The sequence below is a fragment of the Chlamydotis macqueenii genome, chromosome 12 (assembly GCF_036417535.1).
Source record: "Chlamydotis macqueenii isolate bChlMac1 chromosome 12, bChlMac1.mat, whole genome shotgun sequence".
Lineage (NCBI taxonomy): Eukaryota > Metazoa > Chordata > Aves > Otidiformes > Otididae > Chlamydotis > Chlamydotis macqueenii.
In genome coordinates this window covers 11,792,335-11,811,859 of record NC_141567.1, presented here as the reverse complement: position 1 = coordinate 11,811,859, position 19,525 = coordinate 11,792,335, and the positions used below count along the sequence as shown (strand labels likewise).

At 39.0% G+C, this 19,525-nt stretch overlaps 1 protein-coding gene across 1 annotated transcript in view; it reads right to left on the bottom strand.

Annotated features, from left to right (window-relative positions):
* FBN1 (fibrillin 1) overlaps positions 1–19,525 on the bottom strand; it is a 159,352-nt gene that overhangs the window by 87,257 nt on the left and 52,570 nt on the right. Inside the window, exons 7-10 of the mRNA XM_086756906.1 lie at positions 14,289–14,486; positions 10,865–10,990; positions 6,315–6,440; positions 2,289–2,447 (exon numbers count right to left, since the gene is read on the bottom strand). Of these exons, the coding sequence (XP_086613032.1) occupies positions 2,289–2,447; positions 6,315–6,440; positions 10,865–10,990; positions 14,289–14,486 (609 nt within the window). The remainder of the gene's footprint in view (positions 1–2,288; positions 2,448–6,314; positions 6,441–10,864; positions 10,991–14,288; positions 14,487–19,525) is intronic.

Genomic DNA, 19,525 nt, shown 5'->3' with positions numbered 1-19,525 from the left:
CTTCTATTTCCACCTGTAAAACACATTAGAAGCTCCTCCCGAATCACAGAGGATGTGTTAAATAAACACGGTAACCTAAAGTTCTGCTTTTCCTGATCATGGTCTTTGCATTTATTTTAATGCTCTTAAATAATCAGTTTGTTTCATGTGTCACTGCATTTCCTTCAACTGTTCCTTAGAGTGATTTCAATCTTTAAATCATTCCCAAGAAAATTTTATTGTATTACATATCGTATTTTGTTTATTTGGTTTTTTCCTAGCTTTCCATTTTGCCTATTCATATGTAAGCTGAATCTGCTGCCAACCAGCGGCCTACCTGTGATAAAACAGACATTCAGAAGAAAGAGTGTCTGTGTATGTAAATACACAAATTCCAATATGCAAATGTTTGCTAATGATGGTGGGTTTAATAGTCAATTCTCCAATCACACATTCTCTTATAACCCACTGACTAGTCTTTGTGAAAGAAACAATACTGTATTTCTTTATTACTCCAGATTGGTAATACCCAATTATCCAAAGCCAATCCACCAGGATCCTAGGCCCTTTGTGCAAAAAGAAGGCAGAGCCTTGGGGCTGCCCCACGGTTGAATGGCATTAGCACACATGAAGGGACTGCTGAGGTGAGAATTGACACACACATGGCTGGATGCCTGCGATACCACTTTTAAAGTATTTATAGTGTCAATAGTGAACCCTGTCATTCCACATAAACAATTATTGTCATGCTATGCAAAGAAATACAGTGCAAGCCTTTTTTATTGCAACTTTAATCTCCATGTATAATTTCTAGCAATAAACAGCCTATTTTATAGTAACATCTGGGTCTGCAGCCCACATTGAAAATGCAACCGCGTGGTTACATTATGCAGCTAGTGCTCCACTCTACATTGCAGTAAATTTCCACTTCAGAGTTAGAAAGGCTTTGGGCCACTGACAGCTCTAAATTCCTCATCTCGCTTTCTCAGGATACATTAAGGAATAACTGAACCTGATTAAATAATGACAGCAATACCTTACATACATGTAAGGCCTTTCAAATAATTTCAAAGCACTTTTGAAAAGAGTAATTTATAGTCTCAATTTATATCCCAAGTCAGAAAAAAAAAATAAAGAAAAAAAAGTGGCATGTAATCATGATCTGGAACACCTTGCATGAATTTATGAGTCAGGAAGTCTTGGGTTCTAGCTCCTTCTCCACCACGTCTCAGTCTGTAGCCTTGGCCAAATTACTTCACTTTTCCACCCAGATTATTCACCAGTTAGATATGAATAATTAGAAAGCATGTAAAGAAAACAGGGACCGTGTTAAGATTGAAAGCTTTCTCCGTGTCTGCCCATTTCAGATCAGCATCAATAGATTACACTATTTTGTTAGCATTATTCTAGTCAGTGTTGGACATTGAACATGTTTAAACATTATTAATGAGATACTGACAGAACCAGGAAGAGTCTTCCAAGAGTTCTGAACATAGACCTCTGCTCTAGTATTACATACTTTCACTCAAAGGATTAAAACCAAGAGCAATAAACACTCCCATACATGATCTCTGACAATTTGTACAGAGTTATACTGCTGTAGTGTTATGACCCCCATTCCTCCCTAAACTCTGAACCTCCCTTGAGCTCCTCCCATCAATCCTTAAGTTTCTTCTATTCTTCTTTTCTAAAACATTTCATTAGGTCTCCAGTCCTAACCCATGTCAAAAACATCCTTCCTCCACTCCCTCACACTTAGTTCCACACTTTGCTCACCATCTTCTCTAAACGCAAATCTCACATTATCTGGGGATCTCAACACACAGGGAGGCATTAAGTACAGTACATTTTGGTAGCAGACAGAAATAATGTTTTGTGTCAAATGTCAGGAAATAAACGGCACCTCAGAAAGCTAGACATAAGAGGAAGGAAACCCCAATTTTCCAATGAGAATGAAATTGCAGAGAGAATAGGGATCTATTAGAAGGCTCTGGAGGAAGTAACAAGCGTGAAGAGGATGTTGAAAACAAAATCTGAATCAGGTAAGGTCAGAATAACCAGGCTACAAAACATTAATTAGCAACAAATAAAATCCTTTGTTTACTTGCCCTAGCCTCCTGGGGATCCTGAGCAACCTGCCATAGCAGGCTCTGCTTTGAGCACAGGAGTTGAACTAAACAATCTCCCAAGGTACCCTCCAGCCTCAACCATCCTGTGTCGTTCTTTTAATTAAAACATTACTGATAAAATAAAATCACTGCCTAATTCAGTGTTCAGCCACACTCAAAAGACTACAGGTGGATTCATACCGGTGGATCTGATCGGGCACATCTCAGGAGCGGAGGCTGCACCAGAAGACCAGCATCGGCCACTGTCACAGCAACACTGCATTTTGGACAAAGGCTGGGGGAGCTGATTGCCGCAGCGCCCGTTGGTCAGAGAAGAGAAGCAGTATCCAGGTCGCACATCTATCAAGAAAAAGAAATAAATATGTAATCATCAGTCCAGTGAGGAACGTGAGTTTCTCAAAAGAGAGAGGTCCCATTTTTCTTGGCTGATTACATTATTGATGACATAGCACTTGCAACATTACAATAATCAGAAAACAGAAGGGAGAAAACCAGAAAAATCTAGATAATATTTGGGCTGCTTTTCTCACCTCCTGTGAGAAAGCTGAAGTGAAATATGGAACAGTAATGAATTAATGGAGGCAAAAATAGAGCAGAAACATGTATTCAATATACAATGTGCCCCCAAAGAAAAATTGCAGTGTCATGTCTATGAAAGTACCAGATCAACACTGCTTAAGCTTTGAATTGAAAGGCACTGATGTACAGCAGTAAAATCGCATTGCAGCTCCCAATTTCATAGCTTCCCCAGCTGAAGTATGCAGTGATTTGACAAGATATAGGCTTGCAGGCAAAAAAGAGCAACACAGCTTTAACTGGTGCCATTACATTGTTTATGGAGGTGTGCTGGCTTCTTGTCTGAAAAGGGTAAGCATGTGCTGTACAAAGAACATCCTGTACCCAGATTTCATACAGTCAGCTCTAACAATATTGCACAGAGATCCCTCAGCTTAGAGAAGGGAGAAAAAATGTGGATGGGAGCAAAATAAAAATAATTATAATTTAAAAAAAAATCTTGTGATTCAATCTGAACATCTGAGCAATTGTTTCACAATGCCACATCATGTCAAACTCAGCATAAGCTGTGGTGTGATTTGATGCTGCACGATAAACCAGACCAAGTTTTTTTTTTCTAAAACATATGAACATTTGCTGTCAAAACGCAGAGGAAAAATTTGCAGATGTAACTTTACAGCAGCAGACACCATTCCCTACAGAAACCGTATCTCAGTTATCCAGGGCATGGTGGATTCATCTGTCTAGTAACAGTGCTTTCCAGAGTTTACTAGCTATTCTAGTGGATATAAAAAAAGCAGGGAAGTTTCTTATTATTTTGAGGAAATTGATATATTGTGATATGTTGGGAGAGTCTGTGATGGTTCTGCCTTTTATTAGCTCGAACCCTGAACACGGATATTACTGGCAGCAGAGCTAAAAGAGTCAGTTGGCCTTTGCTTCCAAACTGAAGCTAGTTCACTTGTATTATCATATAATGGAAATCCAAAACAGAGAAAAAAATATTCAGTTCTATTACTGGTCTTCCATTTCCTGCTGGTACCCAACTAAACTACCAAAAACCTACACTCTGTAATCTACGATTTAAAAAACAAAAAAAAACAAAAAAAAAAACCAAAAAAAAAACCAAATAAAGCTCTGATACAAACTGTTCCTCGCTGCATCTGTTAAAATTTTGGTCTTCATATGGAGTGGAGAGATATTCAGATGCTTGGTGTGATGGTGGGATGCATGGTAAGGAAGGAAGTCTTCTAACAGACCCTATCATTATCCTGTGTAATTAATCCTCCTCAGTTTTGGTTAGTACCAAGTTTTGAAACATTTAAAAAAGTAGTAATGGGCAGAAGTGGAAAAAGGATCTACACAGGATCTGTGCAAGCACACAATGTGCCATAAAAATGTAAACACACAGCAAGTATCTTTGTCTACCTACAGGTGTAAGAGCTTATCCAAAAGCCCCATCATTTTCAGAAAAATACAGTAATTTTTTTCTTAAGAAAAGTGACAAATCCTTCCTTTTTTTTTTTTCCCTCCTTCCTTTTCTGTTCCAAATGGTAAAACACACAAATAAGAGTAAGAACAGTAGTAAACAACTCTTTCACTGTTCCAGTTTTTAATATTATAGTATTTTTCACTTTAAAAAAAAGTATTTTGAAAAGGAAAAAAATCACAATGAAAATAACTGTCAAGAAAAACATGCCTTTCAAAAAAAATTTTTAAAAACGGAAAAAGGAAAAAAAAAAAAGCCATCGAAAATTAGAACTGACCAAACAAATTTATGCCAGCTGGAAGTATGGGCTAGCAGCTTTCCGCATGGCACTCTTCATGTACTTCAGCTGAGATGTCCTGCTCTTGTTTCTGCTCTACAGCTCTAGGAGATATTATCTTCGCTTTGTCTATTCTTATTTTTAAGGATTGTAATAATGGAACTCCTGGTTCTTCCTTTGGATGTTCGGCTCCAGTGCTGCTCAGTTTGAGTCCCACAAGGGATACATTTCTCAGAAGCACTTCCTCATCTCTAACAGAACAGACACGTTCAGCTACCACTTTTCACTTAAGACAGGCATGTTGTAATTAAATCAAGATTACATGTTTTGCCCAGCTCAAATGCAGATTTGGGCTCTGTCCTAATTAATATGGCAAGTATGCAGTCTGCATATTAGCAAAAATCCAAAATATCTGCAGATAATGAATAGTGCTTCCCATTTAGCACATTCTGCCTTGGACACAAAGCCAAAATTTTAATGATGGCTCATAGTCTGGCATATTACTTAAGATAGCCTGTCATCATTTAAATACTCAATTCTTTAGCTGAACTCTTTCAGCCTACAAATACAATGGGTAAAAAAGGCTGGAAAACTGCAGGAATATAACATGGGTGAGAATGTTGGGCAGTCCTGACTAAGCAATGACTATAAAAAGCAAAAAGAAAATGGATGTTGTGCATCTCTAGAAATTTTTTGTTACAGAAAGGTGAACCTCCTTCATAAATATTAAGTAGAAGAAGCAATCAATTATTTAATGACCCACAGTCATTTAGGAGCTATTAATCTGAAGCAAAAAAAAAGCAACTCCTACTGGCATTTTAAGTGGACAGTACGGATCCAATCTACCAAAATACTGTTCTTGATAATGGATAAAATACAGTTAATTTCTCACAACCTGCAGAAATAGAATGGCATTCAAAATGAATCATAAGCCAAACTACTTCCAGATCTCTTGGAGAACTTAGTATCATTTGGTACTTCTGTCTGTGAAGTTGTTTTTCTTTTTCCAATTTTTGCCCAAATTATTTTCTACCAAAGGTAGTAGACACAGAGTGCTCTCTTTGAACACCAGGGCCAGCACTGTGTATAAGCCTTTTAATAAACAAGCCAAAACTGAGGAAATAAATATTTAATTTGATTCTCAAATGACAATAATTGCTCAAAATTCAGCACTGGCAGTGAAAAAAAATTACTGTGTAGAAATTAGAAAAAAAAAAAAAAATTGAATACTTGACCTGCCTCAGAGCAGGTTGCATGCTTTCCAGAAGCAATAAATGCTAATACTACTCTTTCATGCCCTTGGCACTGCAGTGGCAGTAATTTAATTCACATAGTCCTTTGATTCCTGGTCTGGCCTTTGGAAGACAGGTTCTGCTTTGCCACAGTGAAAGCCTGAAAGAACAGCACTGCCAAATCATCAACATCGTGAAAGTAGATACAAATGTCCCACACCCAGCTTATCACACTGCTTCCTTTAATGAAAAATATCTGCATTAAGGTCATAACAATTGGAAAGAAGGGGGGAAAAAAAAAGCTGTTCGGGGTGATTACGTTCTCTCTCAAGTATATTTGCTTTTCTAAATGACTGCTGAATATAACAAGGACTAAATCAAAGACAAACATGAGAGCAAGAATATCAAGGAGATCTGTTAAACAAGTTCTGCCTATTTTAAGGCAACAGATACGGCGTAACAGAAAAACTGTAATAAGAACAATGAAACAGAAGGTCACAACGAAGAAGGAAAGAGGAAACATCCTGCAAATGGAAAACTCATTTCAGAATACATATATGGGCACATGATGTACTTCTATATAAAGGAAGGATCATGAGTTGAAATAGGTTTCTGGTACACTGTTACCCATTTCAGATATTCATGAATGTTCATGACACCTACTGTCTTATTATTTACAGGATTCTACTCACCTACGCACTTCAAGCCATCAGGAGCTGTATAAAACCCTGGAGGACACTTGCAGAAGTAACTGCTAACTGTGTTTGAACACTCTCCTCCATCACAGATTCCAGGAACGGTGCTGCATTCATCAATATCTTCAAGACAAAAAAAAAAAGAGAAGCAGGAGCAGGTTAGCTAAATTAGTTCTGGCACAAGAATAGGTATTTTATAATTAGTATTAATGATCAAATTCAGTGTGGTCTGAGACCCCTCCTATCTTATGTACTAGGGGCATAATCGGCAGTTTTGAATCAGGATCTTTTGTTAGGCACCTTACAAACACAAGTGAAACAGAACCTACGAAAATATTGCATCTGTAAATTGCAAAAAGCCAAAGAGTTTGTTTTACTGCTTAATAATGATGAATGAAAATCTTAAACTGCAGAGGAGATTTGCTAACTGTAAGTAAAGGGGACTTGTGATGACCATAGCAATCAGGAGCTTAACCATTATGTCTCACAGTATCTCCATCAGCACAGTGTCCCCTGGCACCATACTGAGGCAATGGTTCAGTACTGACTCAAAGGGAACCGTAGCACCTACTGAATTGTCCACCCTTCTCAATGCACTTGGGTTTTTCTTGGAAATCCACCATATGAAAGCATTGAGCATTTAACTAATGCAATCTGACAGAATTGTAGCTCAAAGCAGGATGACTGTAGGCAATAAAAATTACCTTTCCTGGCTTTCTCCACTAAGTCAATGTTCTGAAGTTTCACGAGATTTCTAGACAGAAACTGACATATCTACTGCAGAAGTCAGGCAATGACCGTAATTCCCCTTAAACTTTGCCAGAGATTTTAAAATAAAAGTCTGTATTATTTTTCTTCACTAACAAATCTCAATCCATACACTAAATCATCTTCATAGACCCAATGCAGAAAAATTTTCAAAGTCTGCAGAAAAAAACTTAACAAATACCTTCTTATACCTGATGATAGCTGTACACGTAAACAGAGGGAACTTGGAGGGTTTCTTCCACAGCCAGGAGTTTATGTTATCTACAGTCATGTGAATAACAACCTACGCCAGCCCTAATCACTCCTTAATTACCATCAGTAGCCCGCCTGTGATGTGTAGTTACTTTCTCCCTGGTTTCCAGTGACTATCTTAATAATGCAGCTGTATCTACTTAGCACTTCTCTCATCTTCTAGGAACCTGGAATCCAGCTGAGCTTAAAAACAGCTCACTTTTTTCCATGGTACCTACAAGAAGAACCAGCAAAGTGAAGCAGAAAGGGAGATTCTCTCTCTAGACTGATCAATGACAGCTGCCTGTCACAGCCACCTACAATCACCCAGTTGCTCTCCCGACACAGAGAATCCAGACAGAAATAATGGCATCACAGGACTCTATCCAACCTCTTCTCCAGAGATCTACAAGCAGATAGACACATGGCTGTAATAATGATTTCACCAACCACAAAAATTTCTGAGATGAAATACTGCGACGCCACCCAACACGCCAAGGCAAGGAGTGAATAATATCATAGTCATTAAAAACGATTGGAGGAATTTAAATGTAACGCCTAAACTGGAATTTGGCCCCAACAGATGGGGGAACACCCAAAGTCCCACAGGACCGCTAATGAGCATTTTAGAGAGTAGAGAGGATCTCTGTTCTACTTCTCCTGTGAAGATGGTAATGCAAGAATTCAGTAATATAAAAATTATCTATTCCTCTTCCCCAAGGTAAAGTATTGGATGCTCTAATCCTTTGTGGCCTCTTGCCTTTGCAGGAAAGGAGTGGAGAGATTGGGGTGGCATACGGATAACCAGACCTCGCAGACCGAGCCATCGTAAGCAGTGCGGGGCCTTGGGCCCTCCGTGCACACATTCCTCCCCAGCATCTTGCTAGCTGTCGTGATGTGGGTCGCATTCCTCACTTGGGTGTGTGAGAGGGGTGTGACTTTTTGTTCAGTGCTACTTCAAGGGTGTTGCCAAAGCCTCGAGTCCGAGTGCCCTGGGAGCACTGCTAAGAGACTTCTGGCTTCTGCTCCAGGATTATACTCCACAGGAGTCCCAAAAGTCTCAGTGACAAAAAATGTGGAAATTGCATTCTGGTCTGAATAGAGTCCTTAATTAACAGAGAAAAATGCAGTCGTGAATGGATCAGATTCAAGCATTTTATGACTCAAAATCACCAATGTTTATCTTAAAGTCAGTGTTGCCACTGTTTATATAGAGTTTGACCTTTTTAAAAGCAAAATCATCACTCTTTATTTTATGGTTGAGCCTAACCCAAACAGTATTTCACTATTTATATTAGTGTTGACATTCATATAAGCAACATTGTCATTGTTAAGTATGTGAGTTTTATCAAGGTAAGTATACTCGATGTACTCGCAGACGTCAATGTCACTCCAGGAAAAATTACTCCCGCCAATTACCACAAAAAAGTATTTACCTCAGCAGTCATGTAACTGGAAGTGGAATGGTGATATGAAATAGTGAAATAATGTAACACTTAATATACAGTTTTCCACCAGCTATGCTAATAAAGAGAACTTGGGCCAACACACCTCATTTCCCATCTTGTTGTGCTGTCTCACTGTACCTAATGATTTCTGTCATGATCTTACTTTAATGGGGACCCACTGAAAAAACAGTACTGGTAATTCAGCAGGTAGCTCCCAGTTCTACTAAATCAGCGACCAAGAACACATTACAGCTGCCAGAAATCTTACTTGCCGGATAAGAAGTTAAACCAAGCACATGATCAGATGGATGTTAATTATTATCTATTAGAATTAATTACAGTTAATTACTATAAGGCAAATACCTTGTATCATATTGGAGATGTCAACTTAAAACTCAAAGGGATAATTAAAATAAAAGTAGAATGGATATTCTGTTGCTATGTCACTATGCTCTTAACTATTGAATCACTGTCCTATTTAATGCCACTGGTATTAAGGTGCTACTTTTAATTCCTTTAATTGTATTCATACCTACACAGCTTAAACTAAAATTCCTTTGTACATGTGATATAAAGATGTACTGAAAGTAAGTCTCTTGTCTGTTGAAGTTCAAAAATTTGCAGGAGTGGAATTGAAGAAAGGAAACTTCATCTATCTTTGCAGCCAGGCAACCATTCCAAAGGGATTTCACAAGATGGGGCAGGAAATTTGTGGTAGGATTTGGGAACAAATCAAGCACTCCCAGTTTCTTGGGTCCAGTCCCTCAACTATTACCAAGTGCAGACTCTGAAGGTGGTGGCTGTTTGGGGTTTTTTGTTCTTCCTTAGGGTTTTTTGTTATAACATGATTCAGCAATCAAAAAATATCATAGGAATGTTGGTACAATGCAGCCTATGCAAGCCTACAGTTCTCCACTTTTCAAGTACCAATATTTAACAAGGCACATGTTCAGTGTTTCCTGTTCACCATGTTCCTGGTCCTTCATCCACAGAGGGAAACACTTGCAATGTTGTTCTAACCTAAAGTTGGGTTACTTTCTGCCAAAACCTTTGGCAGTCAATATGAAAACCATGCTGTGTACAAACTCTTCTGAAGTTGCTTTCCCTAACCTGCACCTAAATTATAGTTTTGCTTGAAATAGTTTTTTCCTTTGAAAGGGTAAGTCGTAAAAAATTTGAGTGCTTCCTTAAAGGCACCTGATACAAGAAAGAGTGGTGCACGCACACCTTACTTTCACAGTCACACACTTATGATATTGAAAGTTGGCACTCCAAAATCACTAACCACTTATGAAACTTGTCAGCTCAATTAATTTAATTTTTGTCTAATGACTGAAAGGAGAATCAGTTATAAGAGTTTAAAACTTATGTGGACTTCACAGTAAAGAAGGTGATTCATAACTGAGCACATTTTAATACTACGTTCCTTATGCATCCAAATTTCTCTTAAAGCATAGGAGACACTTACGCCTGTTTACTATATTACAGAGAGAAAAAATACTACCAAATTATAGTTAAAAATTACCAAGATTCCATAATGCACTGCAAATTTCCTCACTAATATCTAGTACCTGTTGTACTTCCAAAATAGGATGACCAATAAGGAAAGGTAAAATGTTTGTCCTTCTTTAACATCTGCAACTGCAAAGATGATTTTACAGCATAGTCTTGCAGTCTTCACTCAGCAGTGTTTCATTCCTATTAATCTTAAATACAGTTTACCTGAGTAGGTGGGATAGTGTCATATACACTTTTTGGTTAAAAGATCTACAGAGAGATATGTGCCTCGAGCACTTCTAAAGCAACCTATCAGTTAAAAAATAGCTTTAGCTTTAATGTTTAATTTGTTTCAGATGTACCTTTAAGTCTCTGAAATGTTACGTGAATAAAAGACTGGAAAAAGCTGCAGGGCCAATATTTAAGATTCTCTGGTTTAGAAGGAGAAAGGACCATTACTTGTATTTGTTATGAAGACTGCTATTTGTATATTCAGGGCAAAAGAGACTGGAAAGTTTGTTAGAAACTTCTAAACAAAGTTGGCCCCAAAAGGAAGACTTTCCCCTGCTTTACTTTCAGAAGAAAGTTCTAAAAAGTTCTTACCGTCGCATTTTTGTGTCACTTCATTAAACTTGTGTCCAGCTGGGCATTTGCACTCAAAAGATCCAACAGTATTAATGCAATTTCCCCCTTGACAGATCCCAGGGATGGCTTGGCATTCATCCACATCTATCATATAAGAAAAGGAAAAAACACTCACTTTTAATTCATTTCTGGAGAACAGTCATAATAATTTGTCTACACAGAAATTAAAGTAAATATACCTAAATCCATTTTTCACCCATCATAATATTGTGATACTTGGTTGTGAAGATAGACACTAATTTTGTAATTACTCTATGCAAAGTATGATTAAGTACAGTACTCTAAATATTTTCTACAAGAAATCACATGGTTATTATTGTTACAGACATTAAATGTCTAAGTGCTATTGCTTTGTTTTTCCAAAACATCTGGGGAATGGTGTGCAGAGAACATAGCCTGCCAAAACCCAGGTTCCTTTACAGTATCTGAAGCTGGGCACCCAAAATCACTTGCCCCTTTGAAAATCTTGGCAAGTCTGTACAGCGCAGAGCCCAGCAGCACAGAGATGTGGAAGCCACGGAGAAGCAGTGTGCAATGTGCACGGAGAGAGCCTCATGGAGAGGCATGGGGACCTGCACAGTCATTATTGATGGAAATAGTTAACTCATCCCTCCAATAAGATCAATACCAATGACCTTAAGGTGTGGTTAGGATTTGACTCAAGGAGTTTCATAGCCATAATTAATGTCTCAGGAGGAATTATTAACGACCTGCTTCGACATTCATAAATTTCAAAGGTTTTTTTTCCCCCCTTTAATTCTCTTTTTGCTTTTTTTACCTAACAAAATGAAACGACAAAGATGATATCACAGGCTAGGTAGGAAGCCGAAGACAAACAATTTCAAGAGGCCCCAGTTTTTGCCTCACAGCTACCTTAGCACAACAACACGTGTGTCGTCAGGTAGCTGCAAAAGTGTTGCTAGGGCTTAGTAACAGCTAGAGAAAAGAGACCAAAGGAGGAGGAGCGGCACTGCAATAGGAGATAGTGGGGGTCTGGCTCACAGTCCCCAGGGGCTGCCCTGTGTCTGCTGCTCCCCGTTCTTTGGGAGCAAACTGAGCACTCGCCACTCTCCGACCCCATCGCCTGCGCTTCCCCCATCTCCCCAGGGAGTGCCAGCTGCTGCTGGCAAAACCCGACTTCTTGAATTCTTGGGCTTCACACTAGGATCAGCTTCAACACAGGGACACAAGCTAAAGGAGATGACGCCTTCAAATCTCGCTTTATAAATCCCAGAGAGACAGCTGTACTGTGTCTTGTAGTCTGAAAAGCAGAGTATTATGTCTGTACAAAAGGCCAAGAGGCAATTTCCCTGGGAGCCACAAGTAGGAAGTTTCAGGAACGCCAAGGGGCATATCTGTACCACATCGCAGAGCACTATGTAAAGACCCCAGCAGTGACCGACCCGGGTCGGGGGGTGCAGCAGCAGAGCCAGAGCAGTGCTGTGCTGGGAGAGACAGGAAGCTAGCACAGCCTCAGCACCCTCGACACAGGCACAGCGCTGCTGGGACGTGAGCTACAGCAATATGCTGTGCTTCAGTAACAGTAATCAGCCAGACTTCATGGCACTGTACTCACTTTAAAAAAAAAAAAAAAAAAAAATTAGAAAAATAGAAGTCATGCTCCTGAGTCACGATGTCTGTTTCAAAATCCCACCTTTTGGCTTTCATTCTCCTCCTTTGTATCTTTAAAAACCTCAGCTGTGATATTAATTTAACTTTCAGCCAGCCAGACAAAGTCAAACTGTGGGCAGCAATATTCTATTTACTTTTTTAAATAAACTTGCCCTCCCCTCCGTTTTATTTTTTCTGACTTCTCCACACAATAATAACGGTTCCTTTTTCTCTTCAGAGAAGCTGGATTTTATTTAACCTGCTTTCCTTTATTTAGATTGAATATGGATGTGAAATCCCTGAAATGTCTTCAGTCTGAATCGATGTTATCTGATTTCAAAAGGACTGGATTTAGTACAATTGCACAAAAAAATAAAGCTAATATGTGGTTCCATAGCAGATCTGTTGAAATTATGAACGCATTACAAGAGAAGGGAAAACTGGAAAGTACAAGGCAAACATACAGGGCCAAAACTGTGTTGGCACTGCATACAGATTAGCGTAAACGTAGCTGCATGCTAAGAAATGTGCAGCAAGCAGAAATAGCCTTATTCCAAACTGCACAAACCCACTGGAGAGGTCACTGCAGCTTTTCCGTGACACAAACAAGAGGGATATAACTAGGTGTGGCATGAGTTCAGGGGTGTGGGCCACATATTTATGCACATAAGATTTCAGAAGTGTCCAGGACCTCGATTCACAGATTTCTGCACAACTTAGTTCTGACCTTTACAGTGTGAGGGGGGAACAGAATGGCTGAGGTCAAAATACGTGCACATCATACACAAACGTGCCAGTCTCAAAGTCTCTTCATCATGCCTGTCTGCAGGCACCAACCAGGACTTGGCCTGTGACAGAGAATATCTGCATCTTCTAATGCAATGGAATGCCTTGAAGTCCTTCTTTGGAATTTCACGATTAACTAAAATTACTCATAGACTTATGGTCTTTATCTCTCCTACTTTCAAAAATATTGTAACTTATTAGAAAATGTTAGATAGATTGAAATAAACTAGCCTCAACGACATGGTCCTGGGAATTTATAATCCACATCACTTTAATACATAGCTGCCCCTGTTAACTTTCTCCTGTTTCCTGCCAGACATCCAGACAATAAAAGAATTTATACAGCTGGAAGTATTAGAATAAAAGCCAAAAGCAGTGTAAGGACTTTCTATGGTAAGGCATGCTCAGAAAGAAGTAAGCAACATCTGGGTGGATTTTACGATTTGAAACAAATGCAAATGCATTTCCAAAATTGTATAAAATATATAATAGGGCATTTCAGATGGCAGAACGTGCACTTTTCTCCAGGTCAAAGCAATGTAGCTCGATAGATAAGACACCCAAGAGGAATCTAAAGTAAACAAATTTTAGCTAAAAAATCCCACACTGGATAAACAGAACAGTATTGCCATAGATTGATTTTTGCATGTTTTGAGTGCTTTTTGAAACGGAATTAATTCCTCCATAGAATGATCAAGTGGTGCACTCAGAAAAACACCATTACGGAACCAAGGGAAAGGGCTGCTGGCAGTGAGAAATTCATTAAGATGCTGGCTGCTCTCACATGACCTAAGTTACTAATGTACTCACTTGAACATCAGGCACTCACTGAATCATGAAGTAATGCCTCTGACAACGTTTTTCCATTCTTCACACATATAGCCGAGAATGGCTTAGGACAGGTTATTCACAGCAGTGTAACTCAATTAAGATTAATCCAGTAACAATTTCAGCAGCTTTTGGGGAAGCGTTGCCGCTAACTCACCTTGACAGGCCCCAGTCCGAATGTTTGGAATGAAGCCTCGGCGGCAGGGATGGGGCTGGGCAGGGCACATTTCACAGGGGTGGCCCCATGCTCTGCCAACTGTTGCGCAGCAAAGGGTTTTTGTGCAGACTATTCCACTGAGCTGTCCCTGGCACATCTGGTTGGTTATCAAAGTGAAGCACGGGCCGGTCCTGTAATCTGCGCCAAAGACAGGAAACTTAATCAGCATCACAATAAAAATACGCAACAAAACTTGTAATAAAGCAAAACAGAAGCACATGCAGGCAAGTCTTCTGCACATAAATTGCCCACCAGCTCAACAATTTTACTTAGCAGTGTTCTGTAGAGGATTTTTCTCAAGTTTTCTTCTCATTGAAATCTACTAAAATAAGCAGTTTTATAAATGCACTGTGTCTATTTTACCAAGATTATTACACATCTAAGATTCTGCAGATCCCCTTTGCTGCTTGGTTTAATCTCTAGTAATACTCTTTGGGAGGTCTTTTCATCAGTTTGTTTTAAATATTCAATGCATTAATTAAAATAATACTGATAAAAGAGTTAGGATATGTTTATTTCCACAAGTGTTGTTCTCAAATGAGTCTCAAGGGAAGAGAATCCAGACTGCAGGAAGTTTTTTGTGGACAGTTGTTACTGTTATTCAGGCATATGCTACACCAGATACATGGGTAAGCTTTGCCTACAGCTGAATGGAGGGCATGTGGAAGACATCTGCTTTGATTTGTTTATGGTAGGACAGGCCACTTAGCCAACAGACAGAATTAAACTAAGATGTTAATAGAATACTAGTAGGCTTTATTTCATTCCACTCTCCAAGAGCAACAACCAAACAGTGGTACTGCCAACTCCTGCTGTCTCCTGTACATCCGGGGTGCGCACTCCAGTTAATTCTTCACAAGCGACCCTAAAATGTTTTTCCGTTATGGTCCAGCATCCTGTGAGCACAGACAGCAAATTATGAACCTGATGTTTGTCTGTACTGAAATAGTTACCAGGTGCCTCAGCCAAGGTCACTAAGTAATCCACACTGCCTTACAGTCATGATATTATAAATTCCCCCAATTTTCACGCCACTTCCAAACTTTGTTAACAATAAGTCTTTCCACTCAACCATTAACAAATAGTCTTAAATAGAGCAGAGTAGGAAGAGATGGCCTTTCCCATCTCTCCCATCTCCCCACACCAGGTGGACCTTGAAACCTATCATTTAACAAATCTTCATTCCAGTCCAGGGATGCTATGTCCATATGCTGTAATTCCACTGATTAATCAAGACACTCTCTGATATAATAAAGAAAATGGCTCACAGAAGTCCTGCAAGATACACAATAGTGCTATATTGTTACCATTATTTTAATTAATTAACATGATCTTCTCAGAAAGGATATCAATTTAGTTTGAAAGACCTATTTCTGATAAACTTGCACTCTCTCATTTCTCATTGTAGAAAGGCAGCTTTGTAAGCATGAAGCATAAAACCAAATATTACCAGTTTTATCTTATTCCTTCTGCACACAAATGAATACAAATAAGTCATGATTAATTATACCTATCAATTTAAAAAAAATTAATTCCAAGATCGACTCTTCATCATTGAACAAAATGAGGTCTAAGAGCGTGATCTGCTTTACTGTATGCAGAGCTCCCAATATTAAAACTCCTAATATTAGAATGTATTAGATGACAATTTCTTTAGAAACACCACAGTTTTGTGTCGGCAACAGGAAATCTCCAGTGTACCTCCGCATAATGAAATCCCTCATTGTAGATTGTCCCCTATGCCATTTATATACAGACTGTTTAAAAAGAAGTCATTTTGTTCTCTGTCGCAGCGGGAAGCACGCATCGGACAGTAGTGAATAACCCATCTTGTATTTTATGGTAGAACATGAATGGATTGCCATTTATGATTGTTTGCTTTCAAGCTATAAATGACTTAGTAGTGGCTAATATGCCTTAGAAATATGGTGAACACAATGAAGTTAACTTTATAATCATGCAAATCTTTCCACAAGGTTTCAGTAACAAGAAGTAGGTCAAATATGCACTCAAAACCAAGCAAATCCAGCTCCTATTTGTTATTATCCAAGTTCATAGCACTATAGTATGGAGAATTATAGACTTAATTTCCCTTTACCCTTTTTCACTTTAATTTTCCTTTACCTTGATAAATTTTGTTCTTAACACTCAGTTTTCTGCTGAGCACAGCTTTCCTTCTATTTTCTTAAATATAATCCTTCACCTTTTCACAAGTAAGATTTTCTTTTGCATTCTTAATAGAAATTTCTAAAAGTCAGAAGATGCATAAGATCATATGTATGTACACACCGACCTATGGCCACAAAGAAATCCACACTTCAAGTCCATCTTTTTATACAGAGGCTTAACCAAAAAAGCTTGAAAATTAAAGCATTCTTAACAGTGAGTTTAAGATTTTTTGACACATTACAAGATGAAGGCCCACAAGACGGAAAAGGAAACAGGATTCTACTAACACAATGGCAGAATGAAAAGAGAATGGTATCATATGTAAAGAGATTTCCTTTAGTTACACAATTTTCCTTGGAGGTGTTTGGTTTTATGAATTGTGCCAATTTCAGACGATGCAGTAAACCTATGGCATAGTCTATGTTACAAGGCACTGACTTGGGATATGAGCTTAAAACCCCAATCTTTATTTTTAACAACAAAGTTTCCTTATACATTCATAATTTGCAATTACTCTAACTACTTCAAAGAGTAAAGCTAGAACACAAGGTTCCAAGTGATCAGTCAGGAGTGGAAAAGAGAGGAATGGGAAAAAATCTAGACAGAAAAGCTATTACACAGTTTGTTTGGGTTTTTTTTTCCAGATGTAATTTAATTTTAACTGAAGAATGCTGCGACTTGAAATTATTTTAGTAAAATGATTTTTTAAAGCTGTGCAACTGATAATTCAAAAGCTTTAAGTAACTTCGAATGCAAATTTCAGCAGGTGCAAGCAGCCTTCAGTAAGGCATTAGTCACAGTTATCTAACAACTTTACCTGCTTCTTCACATACTTCCTAGCTATTTTGATAAGGAATAATTCCACAGGGAGCCTCAGACAACTGAGAAGACGGCAGAAACTGTAAAACCACATTAAGTTCATATACTGTCAAAAAGAGCAAGAGGGCAATAGAGGCTGGTTTACACCATAGAATCATAGAATCATAGAATGGTTAGGGTTGGAAGGGACCTTCAAAGGTCATCTAGTCCAACCCCCCTGCAAGGAGCAGGAACATAGAATCATAGAATCATAGAATAGTTAGAGTTGGAAGGGACCTTCAACGGTCATCTAGTCCAACCCCCCTGCAAGGAGCAGGGACATCCCTGACTAGATCAGGTTGCTCAGAGCCTCATCCAGCCTGGCCTTGAACGATTCCAGGGATGGGGCATCCACCACCTCTCTGGGCAACCTGTTCCAGTGCTCTACAACTCTCATTGTAAAAAATTTTTTTCTAATATCTAATCTAAACCTACCTCCTTCTAATTTAAACCCATTACCCCTTGTTCTATCACAACAGGCCCTACTGAACAGCTTCTCCCCATCTTTCTTGTAGGCCCCCTTGAGGTACTGGAAGACCGCTATCAGGTCTCCCCGGAGCCTCCTCTTCTCCAGGCTGAACAGCCCCAACATCCCCGACTAGATCAGGTTGCTCAGAGCCTCATCACCATGCAAGAGTCCAGCTTATTAAGTCCACAGAAAAAATCAAGCTGCATTTTGATCTAGAGCTTCTTACTGTTTCAGCCACAATCATCAAATAATTTTAGTTATCTTCTCAAAAGATCCTTTATGTTCCTAAAAGCACCAGAGAGGCTGCTGAAATATGTAGCACTGGCAGGCTTTGATCAAAACCAAGCACAGCAATAAATGATAATTGTTCCAAGTCATGCTGGACAGCACCAAAGAGACTGAGCATGAGGATAATGCAAGACTTTCAACACCAGATACACATCTTAAGCCCTCAGTTCATGTTAACCTCTCTTTGTTTTCAAGCACAATATAGTTTTTAATGAAAAAAATACAGTTTAAAAATTTTTTTTCAACTAATGGAACCCAGATCAAACAATTAGGTTAGTGCAAGGATGCTGGATGAAATTCTGGTCACTCTTTCCTCCAATATTTGTTCCTTATAAATCTCCTATAAAGAGTTCTTGATGTTTCAAATTAACAGCCTGATTCTGCAAACTGATAACCACTTGTTAGGGAGGTTGACAGACTCCTCTATCCTTGTTAAAATAAATGGAAACTGAACGGGTGCAAAGGTCGAAAGATGGGACCCTATCAAGCCAGCACTTATCTTACCACAATCAAGATCTCATTACTGAAAATAGGAAGATGCCATCTCCTGCTATCATAAATGAATAACGATAAAATGAGTGCAGTTTTTCCAGTTCTTAGCACACAGCATGCACAGCTCACACTGCACCTTGTGCTGCAAACTGGCTGAGCAGCAAAGCCAGACTGTTGCTTGGAGGGAGGAAGCATTCCTCCTAGCTGTTAGAGCTTCTCATGGGAAAAGTCTGCTTGAACCCCCAAATCCAGCCAAGTCTGCTGTGTGACTGAAATCACCCTCAGCAATGCAAACTGGCAACCTTCCCTTTCTTTAGTACAGGGGAAAAGGGAAAGAAAGGAATATTCCATTATCATACAAAGAATGAAAGAAAGGTCAGAAAGGGCTCTAAGGCAACCGAAGTACCTTAAAGCTGATCTTTATTACAACTTACTTTCCTGCCTAGCAGCATTTTTGTTTCTGCTGTTTGGTGGGTTGTAGCCTTTTTTTATTAGCTGGGGATAAAAGAGGAACACTGGAAGTGAGACTGCACAAGGCAGAAACACCGTCTACTCAGCACTACTCACATGTGACCCACGGCACTTGATAGCCCGTGCCACTGCTTGGCTAGCCATCAGAACAGAGAATCGCAACCAGTTGTACCGGAGAATGCTCTTTTGGAAACAGATCTCACTCAGCCAAAGACTGATGCTAGCTAAAAGGTTAGAGGGCTGAGTTTCAAGTAGCAGAATCCCTTTAACATGGTACACGACTTGCAAATTTCAGCTATTTTTTTCTCAAGCATCCATGTGTATTTCTGTGGAAAAAAAATATTATAGCAATTGTGTTTTTCAATGTAATTCTTAAAGTGCAAACAGGAATTTTAAATAGTGAGAGAACTAGTAACTATGCAGTTTTAAG